General features: G+C 34.2%; 1 protein-coding gene across 2 annotated transcripts in view; it reads right to left on the reverse strand.

Moving 5' to 3' along the window:
• Positions 1-16,746, reverse strand: part of LOC128982788 (DNA polymerase alpha catalytic subunit) — a 255,111-nt gene that overhangs the window by 175,034 nt on the left and 63,331 nt on the right. For both annotated transcript variants that reach the window (XM_054401789.1, XM_054401790.1), the window contains 2 exons: positions 11,996-12,118; positions 6,662-6,756 (listed from right to left, as the gene is read on the reverse strand). In XM_054401789.1, the coding sequence (XP_054257764.1) occupies positions 6,662-6,756; positions 11,996-12,118 (218 nt within the window). The remainder of the gene's footprint in view (positions 1-6,661; positions 6,757-11,995; positions 12,119-16,746) is intronic.

Here is a 16,746-nt window from a genome sequence, read left to right on the forward strand (position 1 = left end):
GAGATAATCATCTACAAAAGGAAAAGAAAAAGTATGTACGTGTGGGATAGTCCTATTCCATTCAACACACGCTCACGAAAGAGCTGAAGAAAAACGACATTCAATTGACTTTTAGAACGAACAACAAAATAATTAACAAATAGAATGTTTCAAGTGGTGTAGTTGATAAAGGTGAAAAGTCAGGTGTTTATAAAATTAATTGTGCAAGTTGCCCGAGCTACTATATAGGAAAGACTGGACGTTCATTCAAAACCAGATACAAAGAGCACCATCCATTTCCTAGAGCCGACAAGCAAAAGACCCTCTGCACAACACTTAGTTGACAAAAATCACGACATGAACGATCTGAACAGTGGCATAGAAATACTCCACACAAGTAAGAAAGGCAATAGACTGGACACCTAAAAGAGTACGAAGCTACGATTTACAAAGCTTACACCAAAAATAATTTGCACGATATAATTTTAAACAACAAACTACAGTACAAGTCACACTTCATATTCAATAGCATTTTAAATCAGAAAAGGAACCCGAAGCCAGGAGTACAAAGTTCAACTGATAACGTCACCACACTGGGCACGAAATAGGAATCCTCCAGTCGGCGTTTTGCTTGGAACGTGAACATGTCAACCGTTGCAGTTAGTACGACAGGCCTGATCGTTTTTGTAAATTGTTTAAAAATATTCGTATTGTTCATTGACGAAGGTAAAGCCTATGACTTTGTTTCTCTTGCCTGTTTGCTAAGTTCTACAATATTGTACTGGCACAGCGTGCGTACAACTCCGGTTAGAGTCACGGTGCAGTGTTATACAAGTTTTTCTACTGTGACCACCGCATTTATCAGGGATCAACTAAACTATGTCAGCATGTTGTGCTGGTCCTATACTTTAATTTGGTGTAGTTAGGTTAAGGTTGGTAATAAAATTCCCCGTAAAATCCCTTCTGGCAACGCTTTTTGTCCCGTTTTCAGGGATTTTCTCTCTTCGAGCCACATTACAAAGACACTGGTTACGGATCCAGGCAGTGCTGCTATCTGTGAGCTTTTCAGTGAACTAGGTCCACTCTCGGGGTAACACAGCACCATCACCGCCGCTGTTTTGCCGCTGTCAAGACTGAAATATTTTAATGCCTATTGCTTTTGCTGATTCACTGGCGCGCCGAGGCTGCGTCACATTTCCGACCGTCCCGCTTAAGTGATTCTAGCAGCAAACAAGTTAACTCCTCAGTTATCCGTGTTTTTTTATATTTTATTTTAATTTCAATAGAACATGTGGAAAAGAAAGATTGAAATAATATTTAAATATGCTATTACTGTTAAAGATTCTGAATTAGCTATTACTGTTGTGGAAAGTCTACTAAGTACTTATTTAGCTTATGTACTAGCTTATGTACTAAACACATAGTTTAGGATTGTAAAATATTTAATCAGCGAACTAGTCTAAATCTAATTACAACGATTGAATTATACAGTATAAACAAAATATACGCAAATGTAATGCAATTGGTGTGTTTATAAAAGATTTAGACATTCAGGGGCGGTTTGGGAGCTCGGTATTAGCGCTAGTCCGCGACTAAATCCGGATATTTCCGGTATTTTAGGCTGCCGCCTCGAAAACGGGTTTGTGAGCTCGGGATCAGTAAGGCGCGCGCCTAACTTGTGCAGGGATAATCTCGCGCCTAAATATTGTTGGTTTGGGAGTCAAGTAGACTTAGACGCCAGCCTAAGAGATAGTCTCGGTGGGTTTGGGAGACCAATTTCGGGACTAAGAGATATGTTTTCGTCATAAAAATCAGTGAGTTTAGTCCCCAACTTTAGTCCTGCCAGGGGGCAGGTCTAAGTCGACATCATGCCGGTATTAGCTCATTAGCAAGTTAATTGTTTACATATTATACAGGGTGATTGATATAAGTGTGCCAGCCGTTTTATTCGAAAACCATAAGAGATATAAAAAAAAGTTAAATGGTAAGTGCCTTGGATTTTTTATTTAAAAAATTATAGTCAAGTCAAAAAAATTATTTTAGCCGCCATTTTTCCAATATGGCCGCCAACTTTGATTTTTCTTATGGAACACCCTGTATTTCATGATGTATTCTAGTAGAAAATGTAATTTTAAGACGATTTTATTCTTGTAATTTTTTTCATAAACCTAACCGTTTCAAAGATAATAGTGGTTTAAGTTGTGAAATTTTGAATGGTTTTGGAATAAAACAGCTGGCATGCTTGCTAAGGCCTTTATCGAAACTCTTTCTCATGCAGAAATTTCAAAACTTTAACCATTATTATCTTTGAAATGGTTAGGTTTATGAAAAAAATTACAAGAATAAAATCGTCTTAAAATTACATTTTCTACCAGAATACATCATAAAATACAGGGTGTTTCATAAGAAAAATCAAAGTTGGTGGCCATATTGGAAAAATGGCGGCTAAAATAATTTTTTTGACTTGACTACAATTTTTTAAATAAAAAATCCAAGGCACTTACCATTTAACTTTTTTTGATATCTCTTATAGTTTTCGAATAAAACGGCTGGCACACTTATATCAATCACCCTGTATATTGGAATTCGTTATTAAATTCCGAACAATGTCATTACCCTCAAAGTATATCTGATAAAAGTTTTTTTTTAGGTTTCTGTTATTCAAAATAAAGGAAAAAATCATGCGGGAAGTAATTTAACGAAATATTATTTTGTTTTTGTTTTTTCTGTTAACTACAATAAACATATGGAGCCTGAATAGAATTTATTTCAACTGAGAGTTTGGTTTATAAGTACCCGTACATTAATTATAAATATTTTATTAGCTAGGAAAAAATTAGCAACCACATACATACCCCCCCCCCCCCACTCACCCCTTACGAAAAAGTGAAGAGATAATAAACAAAACATAAAAAACTGCAAATAGCTCACAGACATAATCATTTTCTTTTTCTCTATTGTGTTGTGATTGAGCTCAGTTCAGTGTCATTGACAAGTGCTAGTTACATCAAAATGTAGTACCTAGATTATTTGGAGTATAAGAAAATATATACAGTAAATCAATAATCCCGCCACAGAAAACCTACAGACTAAGCGAATATCCAATAACCTAATAGGACTTTCAATTAAATTTATTTAAATAGCTTTAGGTTTAACAAGTAACTAAAACTACCTACGTGTAGATATGCTACTACAGGGAGGGCAATAAAGTGTGTTTTTTTACCAAAATATTAACAACTTTATATAAAATAAATAAATTTGCCAAGATTCATCAAAATATATCCATAAACTACAAAACTACAACAGTTAACGTATTCTCCATGAGAATCACATGGGAGTTTTAAATTTACGATTTTTGAATAGTCTCTGTAGCCAATAACCGTACAAAACATTTTAAGATACTAATTTGTTTTTATACTCTTTAAAATATTTTAAAGATACAGATTTATGTTTTAGGGGTTTAAATTGAGGAAAAAACTATTTTTATTCCATAAAACCCCGGGTTCACATGGTCTGATCAAGCTGGTTCGCGAACTTATTAGGGTTTATCTCACCTTACACTTTCATACAAAATTTTATCAAACGATCATGAAACGGTCACGATCATGGACGTGTATATAATGTATTGGCTATACATATATAAACATTTGAACGAATAGGGACGAACGAATAGGGGATGTTTTTGGCCTCTAGGGACATCAAAATGGAAAAGTATATCGGTCCCGGAACTAAGTGCTACCTATGGTCATAGCTACTTCACTATAGGAAAGTTAGATAAAAGAGTGTCATGTTTAATTTTTTTTTAATTTACAACAATTTTTTTGTAAGTATTAACAGATATACATTTGCTTCACACTATCATAACCTCCGCAATTACTTAAAATACTTTTTATTTTATTTCCTTCAATACCCATATATTATACAGGGCAATTGCTGTTTAGTTTTCAAGCTTTTTATTGCATGAAACCGAGTTTCAGGTGTTACCATTCCACACACAGGGTAATCATTGTTAAATGATTAGGCTACCGAATGTTTTTTGATCTCTGAAAGAAATCATATTGATTTTCAGAAGCCTATGCTTCTCTGTACGTATTTATAAGGTGTAGTACCAGAGATAAAACATAGCCGTCATTGAGATGTAAATCAACGATCTTACAAAACTAAATTTTTGCAATGGTACAATGCAGAAACTTAAACCATAGTCTACTAATTAGCCACCGTTGATATACCAATATAAAATTGTATCCATCTTCAATTGTTCATCGTTTGTTGTTGTCAACGGTAACGTGCTCTGCAGTGGCCGTTGCCAACGTCAAAACCTGAATTCCCCGCGATTCCCTGTCCATCAAGCTACGCTGCAACTTAGGCGCGACTATACTTGATCTACGACCATTTCAACTTAGGCGCGAGCTCCCAAGCCTGCTTTCTTGTCCGGGGACTAAAGTTAGGCGCGTCTAACACTAGGCGCGTACTAGCTGGGCTCGAGCTCCCAAACCGCCCCTCAATATAATAAGTAGGGATGGACGGGTCCCGAAATTTCGGGAATTTTTCGGGAAAAAAATATTCCCGATTATCGGGACGGGACTACATTTGATTCGGGAATTTTTCGGGACGGGATTTGGTCCGATCGCCAGCGATTTTGCCGCTTCGCGAGTGCCGATGACGCCGCTATTGCGAGCGATAGGTCCGCGAACGCAGGAGACGAAGTCGTTTCGACGATTGCGCCGTGACCTCGGAGTCATACCGACGATCACGCCGTGACCACGGAGTCATACCGACGATCACGCCGTGACTGCGGAGTCATACCGACGATCGCGCCGTGACCGCGGAGACATACCGGCGATCGCGCCGTGACCTCGGAGTCATACCGACGATCGCGCCGTGACCGCGGAGTCATACCGACGATCGCGCCGTGACCGCGGAGCCATACCGACGATCACGCCGTGACCGCGGAGTCATACCGACGATCACGCCGTGACCACGGAGTCATACCGACAATCACGCCGTGACCGCGGAGTCGTACCGACGATCACGCCGTGACCGCGCAGTCATACCGACAATCACGCCGTGACTGCGGAGTCATACCGACGATCGCGCCGTGACCGCGGAGTCATACCGACGATCGCGCCGTGACCGCGGAGCCATACCGACGATCACGCCGTGACCGCGGAGTCATACCGACGATCACGACGTGACCCCGGAGTCATACCGACGATCGCGCCGTGACCGTGAGTCATACCGACGATCACGCCGTGACTGCGGAGTCATACCGACGATCACGCCGTGACCCCGGAGTCATACCGACGATCACGCCGTGACCCCGGAGTCATACCGACGATCACGCCGTGACCCCGGAGTCATACCGACGATCACGCCGTGACCGCGGAGTCATACCGACGATCACCCCGTGACCGCGAGTCCTTTCGACCGCGAGTCACAAGTTTCTATAGGTACCTGAAAAATTGTTACCCATTTTTTTGTTTTTATAGATCAGTGCTAAAAACGGTAAAGATTTATTTCGTATGCCTTTTTTGGTAACTGCAATACTCAAGACTTTCTTTTTATGCACAGAAAAAAATCCCGTCCCGTCCCGTCCCGAAAATCGGGAAGGAAATAAAAATCCCGTCCCGTCCCGTCCCGAACTAAAAATTCAATCCCGTCCATCCCTAATAATAAGGAAATAATACTTCAATTACCAATTGCCACGTTATGTTTGCCATATAAATTGCGTTCTTTGGGATTCATTCATGAAAAAAAAAAACACTTTTTAATCAGCTATATGTCTTATTAAATTTACAGAAAGTAAATACAAATACATCTAATTACACTTTAAACATATTATATTTCCCTAAATTCGCCTTTGAGTTTAATAATGATAAATAAATAAATAATAAATAAAAATGCCTTTATTGATCAAGCGTTTCTCAGTACAACTGCTTTTCAGAACAACTTTTGTCATATTATAAGTAACAATGATCCAAGTGTCCAATCAAAATCGATCATCACTTACCATCGTTTTAACCGCCCTGTAAGTGAACAGTATGACTGTAAATATATGTTTCAAGGTAATTGGATGTATTTTAATTTACTTTCCGTAAGTAAAACACCCCAAATCAATAACAAAATAATTACAAATATAGCTTTTGTAATCCTGGGATTCCTTGGTATCCAAAACCGATCAGGATCACATGATTAAGACCTCTAGCATAGATAAAACATACTCCCTTAGTAGATTAGTCATCCTAATGGAACAGCTGAAGCCAATTTTATTGTTAGTTCTGTACGTCCAACTATAGAGGATATGTTTTGTTTACAATTTGTTTCTTGTTATAGCAGTCATTTAAAACCTCGTTTAACCTAATAAAACGATATAATCATAAACAATAACTGGTCTCCTAGTTTTATAACCAAATAGTAAAGCACAAATCATGAAAATAACCGTAAAATAATAGAAACAAAATGTTGTCTACACTAGTGATCAGTGTGGACGTACATGAACTAGACGCAAAAAACAAGCTTCAAAATTTACAATGGGATGAGGAATCTACTTGTGTTGCTTAGTCTATGCCTCTAGTATCTAATTAAATACTTTTTTTACCTGCTTATAAATTCAAGCTTAAATCAGTCAATCATATATTTTCAATACCATATTAAATATTTAAAATATGTGTACAGTACTTACTTTGCTTGTATTTTGAAGTCTTCTTCAACTTCCTGTTTCACAACTACATTTTGATCAAATTCTTGGGTCTCAAACTCTTCAATTTGCTTATCCATCTAGCAAGCATTAAAAAGCTTAAGTAATAAATAATAAATAAAATATTAGGGGTGGACAAGAAGTGATTGTTCAAATAGAGTCGAGTAAAGATTAGAAATTTGAGTATCAAGTCAAGGCGAGTGGGGGTGTGCGAAGCAGCAAAAGTGTTTTCGATTTCATGCAACAATTTGATTTAAAAGAATTTTCTATTCTTAACAATGCATTTTGATCCTAAGCAAATCGGAATTTTTGTATTCATACTTTTGTCAATGGAGTGAAATAACTACAATCAAAAATTACCAGACTTGTGTTATAAATTTTTTTGTTAATTTGGTACTTTAGGCCTACCTATGTACACATACATGACATATTAGGCCTATATAACTTTTAGGTGAAAAAATATTTATGTTTATTCATTTATTAGAAGAGTCTGTATTGCTAAAATGTCAGCAAATCGCCTGACTATTTCATAATTTTATGCCTTCTTGCGGTATCATATTGTCAACCATGGAACCTATTTTATATTATTGATTTTATAACTGAAGATATGTTTTGGTGTGAAAAAATAAATACCTTGAAAATTGATCCTCATTGAGAAAGCAAAAATAGGAGGTATTTCCCAATGTCGGTACCGATACCTTCGGTACCAAGTTAATGGGTTATATTTTTGTTTACTTGTTTGCAACATTTAAATTATCAACCATGATGATTATTTTTTAGTTAAGGCGAGTACTCGCCCACCCCTATAAAATATAGCCTAAACTTTAAAAGGTGTATCATACAATACAAATATTACTGCCCCAGCAAACCTTTTTTCCTAAATATTGCCTCAAAAGTCAGATTTATTTACTATTCAAACAACATTTTAGGTTTGCTGCTACAGCAAAGGTAATAAAGTGTGTTTTACCGAATTTCCCATATAGGGAATAAGCTATTACCGTAGGTCTCATGGTAAGACCTGGATCCGGGACCGATTTACTTTATCGTTTTGAGGTCCCCAGAGGCTAAAAACACCATCCGTTCAAATTCATATACATATAACTACTAGCTGTTGTACCGTGCATTGCAACGGGAAGAGGACACAAAATTGAAATATTTTCGGTTTTTATTAATTTTTAATCTTGTGTAGACTGTATGAAAATCTTCAAATTTTCAAGTAACATTTTCACATACATGATTTACCTTCATCTCCCTTACTTAAATTTCTTTTTGATTATTTTTGAATTTTTAAATTTCAATCTTGAAGTTGCAAAACTACTGATTATTATAAGAAGAATATTATAAGGATTTTGAACTTCTTTTGATTTTGTTGGCCTGTTTGGTAACTGCATAAACTCAAGACCTTCTTTTTATGCACAGGAAAAAATCCCGTCCCGTCCCGTCCCGAAAATCAGGAAGGAAATAAATATCCCTTACTGTCCCGTCCCGAACTAAAAATTCAATCCCGTCCATCCCTACTTGTTTATGGATATATGTTGATAAAAATTGGCAAATTTATTTATTTCATCCTATACTATTGATGTTTGGTCAAAAAACACTTTTTACTTTCCCCGTATCAGCAAACCTAAGCACTTGTTAAATCTAATGTTAATTAAATTGGGAATAAATAGGTCTTATTTATGGGAATATTTTAGTAAATACCCCCACCGCAGAAAACCTGCAGACTAAGCGAATTTCCATTAACCTGATTGGATTTACACTAAAATGCCTCCATAAAAATAGCACATTTATTTCCTATTTAAATAGAATTAGTTTAACGAGTACTTAGGTTTGCTGCAACAGGGAGGGTAAAAAAGATTTTTTTTATAAAATGATAATAGTTTAGTAAGAAATAAAAATATTTTCCAAAATCAATCAAAATATGTTCATAAACAAGCAAACTACAACAGTTGACTTATTCTCCATAAGAATAACATGGGAATTTAAAAATTACAATTTTTTTGAATTTTCTCCATAACAATTAGGCGCATAATAACGCTTCAATATACTAAATTATTTGTTTTTTTAAGCTCTACAAAATGGTTTCAAAAGAAATTGTGAAATTTTTGTGTTTTTAGGGTAAAAAATGGGAAAACCCTATTTTTACCCCATAAAACCCCCCATAAACCCCCGTTCCCATAGTCCGATCATGCTGGTTCGCGAACTCATTCAAGTTTATCCCGCCTTACACCTTCAAACCAAATTTTATCAAAATCGGACAAAAATTACTCAAGTTATCGTGCGGATGGACACATATATATCTCTATATATAGATATATAAAAATTTGAACGAATGGTGTTTTTGGCCTCTGGGGACATCAAAATGAAAAAGTAAATCGGTCCCGGGCTTAGGTCTTACCATGAGACCTACGGTAATAGCTACTTCCCTATAGGGAAATTCGCTAAAATGTAATCAGACAAGTTGAAATTCGCTTGATCTGCAGGTTTGCTGCGGCGGGGGTTATTTTTTTATTGAAATATTAATAGCTTGGTGTGAAATAAACAAATTTGCCAAACTTCATAGAAGTGAACAAAAAAAAAACCCCCAACACAAGGAAACTACAACAGTTTGTTTATCATCCATAAGAATAACATCGGAATTTTAAATGTACAGTTTTATTTGTAACCTTTAGGCGTACAAAAACACTTCGATATTCAAAAGTATTTGTATTTTCAAGCTCTACAAAATAGTTTAGAATGAAATTAACAATTTAATGTTTTGGGTGTAAAATTTGAAAATCCCATTTTTACCCCATAAAACCCCGTACCCTCAGTCAGATCAGGTTGTTAGCAAACTCGTTCAAATGTAGGTATATTGTTTACACAGAGTTTCATCAAAATTGGATGATTTGCTAACCGCTTCCCTAACCAAATTAAATAAACAGAAAAGGTGGATATATAAAAAAAATATATATTTAGAGTACATTTAGAACTGCTTTATCTTATTCGAAGATTTTTTTCAACTAACATTGTCACTGTTCTTCCTTATTTTTTTTTATTATTAAATTCTAACTTTATTATTAATTAAATTAAAATTACTAACTACAAATAAATAAGATATATAGTATAATTTATTTTAGTTGTAAAAAAAACTGACGTGTCATAACCTGTTGTAAATGGACTTAAATTATGTAGAATGATAAAGATAAAGGTGTTTTAGGTACAAGTTTTACGAAACGGCACACGGAAGATTTCTCAGGTGCCGTTTGACGTCACTTTGAGGAAACACCAATACCGCAACGATACGGTTATGAGCTATCGGCCTTGGTGGTGCAGTGGATAGCGTTGCGGACTGATAATCCGAACGTCCCGGGTTCGAATTCCGCCAGCGGCGCTAACTTTTTATCAACAATTTTTTCATATCAGCAAGTTTGGTTGGTTTGGTTAGGTTATGACAGTTTAATTTTATAATTAAAAAATTATAATATTGAATTTTAGGCAATTATAATTTTATTTCATGAACAAAACTATTTTTTAGATTAGTAAACCTTTATTCGATTTTTTCATTATCAGCACGTTTGGTTAGTTTGGTTAGGTTATGACAGTTTAATTTAATAATAGAAAATTATAAAATTGTCTGTTTCTTCAGACGCAGCAGTTAGTGACATCAGCAGTTAGTGACGTCAAACGGCACCTGAGAAATCTTCCGTGTGCCCCACCGCAAGTTTTACTCAATACAAAACCATAACATAGCTTTTCACAAAACAACATCTGGTATCCATGACAACTAATTTGTTCAGAACACATGAGATACCAAAATGAACTGTTCACACAAATCATATTTCAACAATGTTGGTGATGTAATACAAAAATCTCAACTCTATGTGAAAAATAAACATTTCATTTCATTTTTACTTGAGTTATCAATTATCATGCTCACACACACAGGCGATCAATACGAATTTGAATGGAAGGTGTTTTTGGTCTCTGGGAACATCAAAACAAAAAAGTAAATCGGTCCTGGGTCTATGTCTAACCATGAGACCTACAGTAAGCTTATTTCCTAATATGGGAAATTCGCTAACAATACATACCAAAAACTACAGAAACTAGATAAATGTTGTAGAATTTTGTTTACTTTATTCATAGGGACAGTAATCCTTGTAGGAAAAGTTCAATAGCTCTATTTTGTTATTCAATGCTCAAAGTGACCCCCACCCTGTCTAGTCTACTGAAGGTTACCGGGGAATTGTTTGCAAACAATACAAAATAATCACAACAACTGTATTATAGGAACTATGTATTGACAACAAATCAGCCAAATCGTTTTGAGATTACATAGTGTTACGATTTACTTTTATTAAATTTCCTTGATAGGGAATAAGCTATTAATTACCATGGGTCTTTTGTTGGATTTAAGAACTAGACCCGGGACCGGATTCACTTTTCCGTTTTAAGGTCCCCAGAGGCCAAATTCACCATCCATTCAAATTCATATAGTATGAGTGAGTGAGGGCTTAAACAAGTATATAAGTGTACGTTCGAATGATAACTTGAGTAAAAATCTACAAACTTTAATGAAATTCAAAACAAATGTGTAAACCTATATCCATTCAAACGAGTTCACAAACCACATGATCATGGGAATGGGGTTATATGGGGTAAAAATTGGTTTCCCCCATTTTTGACCCACAAAACATATAATTTTGCAATTTCTTTCTTTTGTAGAGCTTGGAAAAACAAACAAAAATAGTAATCATATTGAAATTTTGAAAATAATTTGAATTATATTGAAATTATATTGAAGTGTCGTTAAGGTTACAGCTAATAGTGGTTATGGGGGAAAACTGTTAATTTAACGCTTCCATGTCATTCTTAATGGAGAATAAATAATGTGTTGTAGTTTGCTTGTTTAGAGATACATTTTGATAGCATTTGGAAAATGTGTTTATTTCATACTTTGCTGTTATTGTTACAAACACTTTATTACCTTCCCTGAAGCAGCAAATCTAATGGATCGTTAAATGCTAATTAAATATAAAATAATCTGACAATTTTAAGGAATATTTCAGTGAAAATCCAACCAGGTTATTGGAAATTAGCTTAATCTGCAGGTTTGCTGCAGTGGGGGTTAACATGTATATTAACAATGTTTTTTTTTATATACATTGCAACTGAACATATTTTTACGTGAATATCAGTAAAGACAGCGAAGTTATTGTAGCCAACCAGCTAAATGGAAATTAACTTAGACTGCAGGTTTGCTGCCGCACGGGCATTTGTATATTTAAAAGATAACTTTATTTGTATTTGTAGGAAATATATTTACATGGTGTTTACCTGCTGAAGAGCCACATCAGAAAATCCATCATTGGAATCCAAATCCTCGATTAGAGGAATGTCTTCAGGCTCTTTCTTGATTTCCAGTAAAGGCTCAACATCCATAACAATTGGCTCATGGTCCTGCCAATGTAAAAAAAGGCTGGTAAAGTATAACTAATTAACTCAATAAAATTTACTCCAATGTGTTATTTAGATAGGCCTAATAGTCCGGCAGAATTGACCCGAACCTGGTTTTGTCCTATTAAGTTTTTTTTATTGTTGATATGTGATATCTAGGGTGAGTAGACCCTAAAACCACCGGGTACTTTTTTGGTACCCTTGGGCAACAGCCGCCATCTTGGAAAATGGCGGGAAACGTAAATTACAGTGTAAGCTTTTACTTAAACCAATGTAATTAAAAAACTATTTACGATGGAACAATGCATGTTATTTTAAAGTGTTTGTGGTTAAATTTCCTACTCAGAAATACCGCATATTAAATATATATAATTTGTTTTAAGGTCAGTATTACTTTTCAAAGTTTATAATTTATAAAAAAATAATGTCATATTTATTTTTATTTCAATTTTGCGCCTTAATTACTCAAAATATGACTATAATATATTTTATAAAGTTTGTAGAGCTTTAAATTTGGCATCGAATACATCTATTGGATGCTTTGTTGGCTCAAGGGCAACGCCAGAGCAAAGCGTTAGAAAATAATTTTTTTATTGATTTTCGTTGTAAAATAAGGATATTTTACATGTTCAATAAAATTGTAACATCTTTCCTGAGGCCATCCGCCACTTCTCTCTGGCTGTTTTTGGTATTAAAATGTTTGTTAAATTACCAAATTTAATTTGAACTATTAACTTTTTATATTTAAGGACTTTAAGGCCGATCTATTCATCTTCACTCCAAAGAAACAATATTTTTTCAAAAAGAAAAGTTTAAATTTTGACCAACCCATTGAGTTATTATTATTAGATGTTGTATGTATTGCAAGAAAACACTCAGTAAACAATTGGCATCCATTTGACATGTAGATCACTGAAAACGAACGAGTCGGAGGTGAATTACAAGACTTCAACCAACAAAGATTTTAATGGTTGTATAAATTTCTTTGAAAAAAAGATTGTTACCTCGATTACTGATTATGCGATGTTATGTTTTTTTTATTAAAATACTCAGCAAACTACTGGCTTTCATTTGAGGCATTGGTCATTCAAATCTATCGGGTTTGAGGGGATTTATAAAACTTTAACCAAATGACATTTTAGTTTTTCCAAGATTTGTCTTTAATTAAATATATTATCTCAGGTTATAATTACGTTATATGAAATGTTGTATACTATGAATACTCAGTTAGTTACTGGCTTTAATCCAAGCCATTGACTATTAAAATCGGCTGAGTTGAACATGAGTTGTGGACCCCAAAAAATAAAAATTTGACTTTTTTTACATTTTATCTTTAGTTAATGATTGTGTCTCATGTTATTTTTACATGATATTGTATGTTGTGGTGTGGGAATACTCAGTGAGTTAATGCGGTTCTTTTCAGCTATTATGTATTGCAATCTGACGTGTTTGGGGCGAGTTATAAGCTTAAACGTAGAATAAAAGGTTTTGTTTCTTAACTTTCTTCTGTATTTAAAGACATATTTCCCAGCTGCTATGTGTACTATGCTATTCGTTCTGGTCTAAAAACACTAGGTCAACTTAGAACTTTCATTTGAGACAATTTTCATTTAAATATGTAGAGCTTAAGGTGAGTTGTAGACCTCTAACTAACATTAGGTTTTCAATTTTTAAGGACTGTCTTTTATTAAAAATCTATATCTCAAGATCTAAATGAGCTGTGTTATTCATTTTGGTGAAGAGAACATCAGTAAGCTATGGGTAAACTCAGATATGAACCTAACCTGGTTTATTCCTATCAAGTTTTTATTTTGTTGCGTTTGATATACACCAGTGAACAGAATTGAAAAATACGTAGTTGCGTGAACTCAGGCACACCTTGCACAGTATTTTGCTATTGTGGATATAATACCTGTTTAAATAGAAAAGAACAAACTCAAGACTTCAGTGAAGACTATGACAATGTAGAATAATGAGTTAATATCCCCGCTGCAGCAAACCTGACAAATGAGCAAATTTCCATTTGCCTGCATTGATTTTCAATTAATCTATTAAATTCACCTTTTAGTTTAACGAGTACCTAGGTTTGCTGCTAAAGGGAAACTAATAAAGTATATTTTTTGTTAAAATAATTCTTTATTTTTATTATTTTTTATTATTATTATTATAGCTTAGTATAGAATAAATCTGCCAAGTTTGATCAAAATATATCCAAAAACAAGCCAACTAAAACATTTTACAATATTCTCCATAAGAATAACATGAGATTTTAAATGAACTATTTTTTAAATTTTCTATATATATATATATATATATATATATATATATATAAATCTGAGCCAAAGAGTGGTTTTGGCCTCTGGGGACATCAAAATGATGTAAATCATTCCCGGTTCTAGGTCTTACCATGAGACCTACAGTAATAGCTACTTAAAGCGCTAATAGCCACTAAGGTTACTGAAACGTTATTTACAAGTTATTTCTACATGTAGGCCTATTATGTAAGTTACAATTTTACATGAATAAAATATTTATGTTACAATACAAAATAATAAAACTCAACTATGTTAAAATCGATTTTATTAATTTTGTTAACTTATTGTCTTTTTTCAATGTAACGCTAATACTAACAAGCATAGCCACAAGTGCTACGGGAATTCAGTTAACTTCATACTCGAGTATTATTACATGCCATAATAATGATGTAAAGAATGTGTCTTGCTAGTAACCTCAGGTTTAAATTGGCAAAACTTATATTTTGTTCGCTTATAGGTAACACTAAAACAAGGTCGTATAACAATTTTTTTTAATTGAGCAAAAAATTCAATTCTTAAAGATAAAACCACTTTTTCTGCCGCCAGTTTGAAACAGCTTTGATATGGCGAATATCTGGTAAATTTATGAGTAACATTATAACGAGGTTTCATACAAAATTTCATGATATTCGAACTAAAAACGCATAGTTTATAGCTTAATTACCATGTTTTAAATTAATCGATTTATTTATTAATATGGACAATTATTATATCAAATTCTAGAAATTGCCCAAAGGTACTTTGTAAGTACCCGCTATTTTCTGCATCTATATACTACCAAAATAAAATATCATCGGTAAAAAAAAACGTAATAGAACAAAACAGGGTTCAAGGAAAATTCCCTGTTTGGTTGCCGGACTATTCCCAATTTACAAATCAACAAATTACAAGACAAATTATTGATTTATTGATTGATGATCTATACCTAAAATTTTTTGAAACCCAATAATTGATATTTTCCATGAAAGTCAGTACGTTACTGACTGTGTTCATATAAATACATAAAACATAACATAATAATCACTAAATAAAGGGCTTTGATGAGACTTTTTTTAATTAAAAATACTCTTTTGGGGGGGGGGGGGTCCATAACTAGCTAGCCTACATTCTATGATTTGAATTTTAATTAGCGTAAATGCAAGCCGTTGGTTTATTGAGCATTTTGATACCAAAAACAGTAGAAAAGAACTTCAGGATATTCTTAGGAAGAGTTATATAAATTATTTTCATTTATTAGATACCCCTCATTGTCATAGAAAAAATAAATAAAAGTTATTTTTTACACATTGTTGTGACGTTATCATTGATCCAACAAAGATCCCTATAGGTGCATTGGATGCACAATTTTAAGATCTACAACTTTTGTAACATGTATCATGGCCTTTTTTCAGAGATTTTAACACAAAGTTGAAAAAAGCAGGGATAGAACATATTTTTTATCTAAATTATTAAATTTAAAAATAAATACTGGCCTTAAAACCCACAATATATAATTAAAATATGACATTTTCCTGCATAGAATTTCACTGTGAGTATTTTAAAAGTGTTTGCACTGCTGTAGGTAGCATGGTATTTTCATAACATAGTTTTAAGTAAAAGCTTACACTGTAAATTACGTTTTCCGCCATATTCCAAGACGGCGGCTATTGCCCAAGGGTACCAAAAAAGTACCCGGTGGTTTTATGGTCTACATACCCTACATAACTCAAAACAACAATAAAAAAAACTTAATAGAACAAAACCAGGTTAGGGACAAAATCAACTTACTTTTTACACATTTTCCACAACATTCTATTCGAGGACTGTAAATCACGGATTGTTGATCGATCCGAGCTTGTTTCGTGCTTCTGGAAAAATTGCTTGTGCCGTGGTGACCAAAGTAGGCAAATTGGAAGTGCGATTTGAGTAGTTTCCATGAACCTCTGTTACAATCACAATGACATCGTAAAGATCACCTAAGATTGCAGCTACATCCGTCATCACCCATTACAGTTATTATTTTTTACTTGACACAACAGCCATCAAAACACCGTTAATGAATGGAAGCCTCAATTTTAGGCTATTGGCTACAATTTTTTAATAATGTAATACTCCCAGTTCTATACAAAATGATTCACGATCTTTTTCCTTTATAAAAACTTGAGTAAGTACAAATTGATACATGGTTTCTTAGCCTGGATCATGTTTAGTACAGTAATTTTATTTCATTTACAGTTACAAAATCAAGGATGTAACAGTCCCATCTAGGAATACCAGAGCGAATTAGCAGCGGGGCTGAAATGTTACGTCCAAGTATGCCAGTGGAGGTGACAGAGG

The sequence above is a fragment of the Macrosteles quadrilineatus genome, unplaced genomic scaffold, assembly GCF_028750875.1.
Source record: "Macrosteles quadrilineatus isolate MER2022 unplaced genomic scaffold, UCM_ALF_1.0 Scaffold_1__1_contigs__length_201487025, whole genome shotgun sequence".
NCBI lineage: Eukaryota > Metazoa > Arthropoda > Insecta > Hemiptera > Cicadellidae > Macrosteles > Macrosteles quadrilineatus.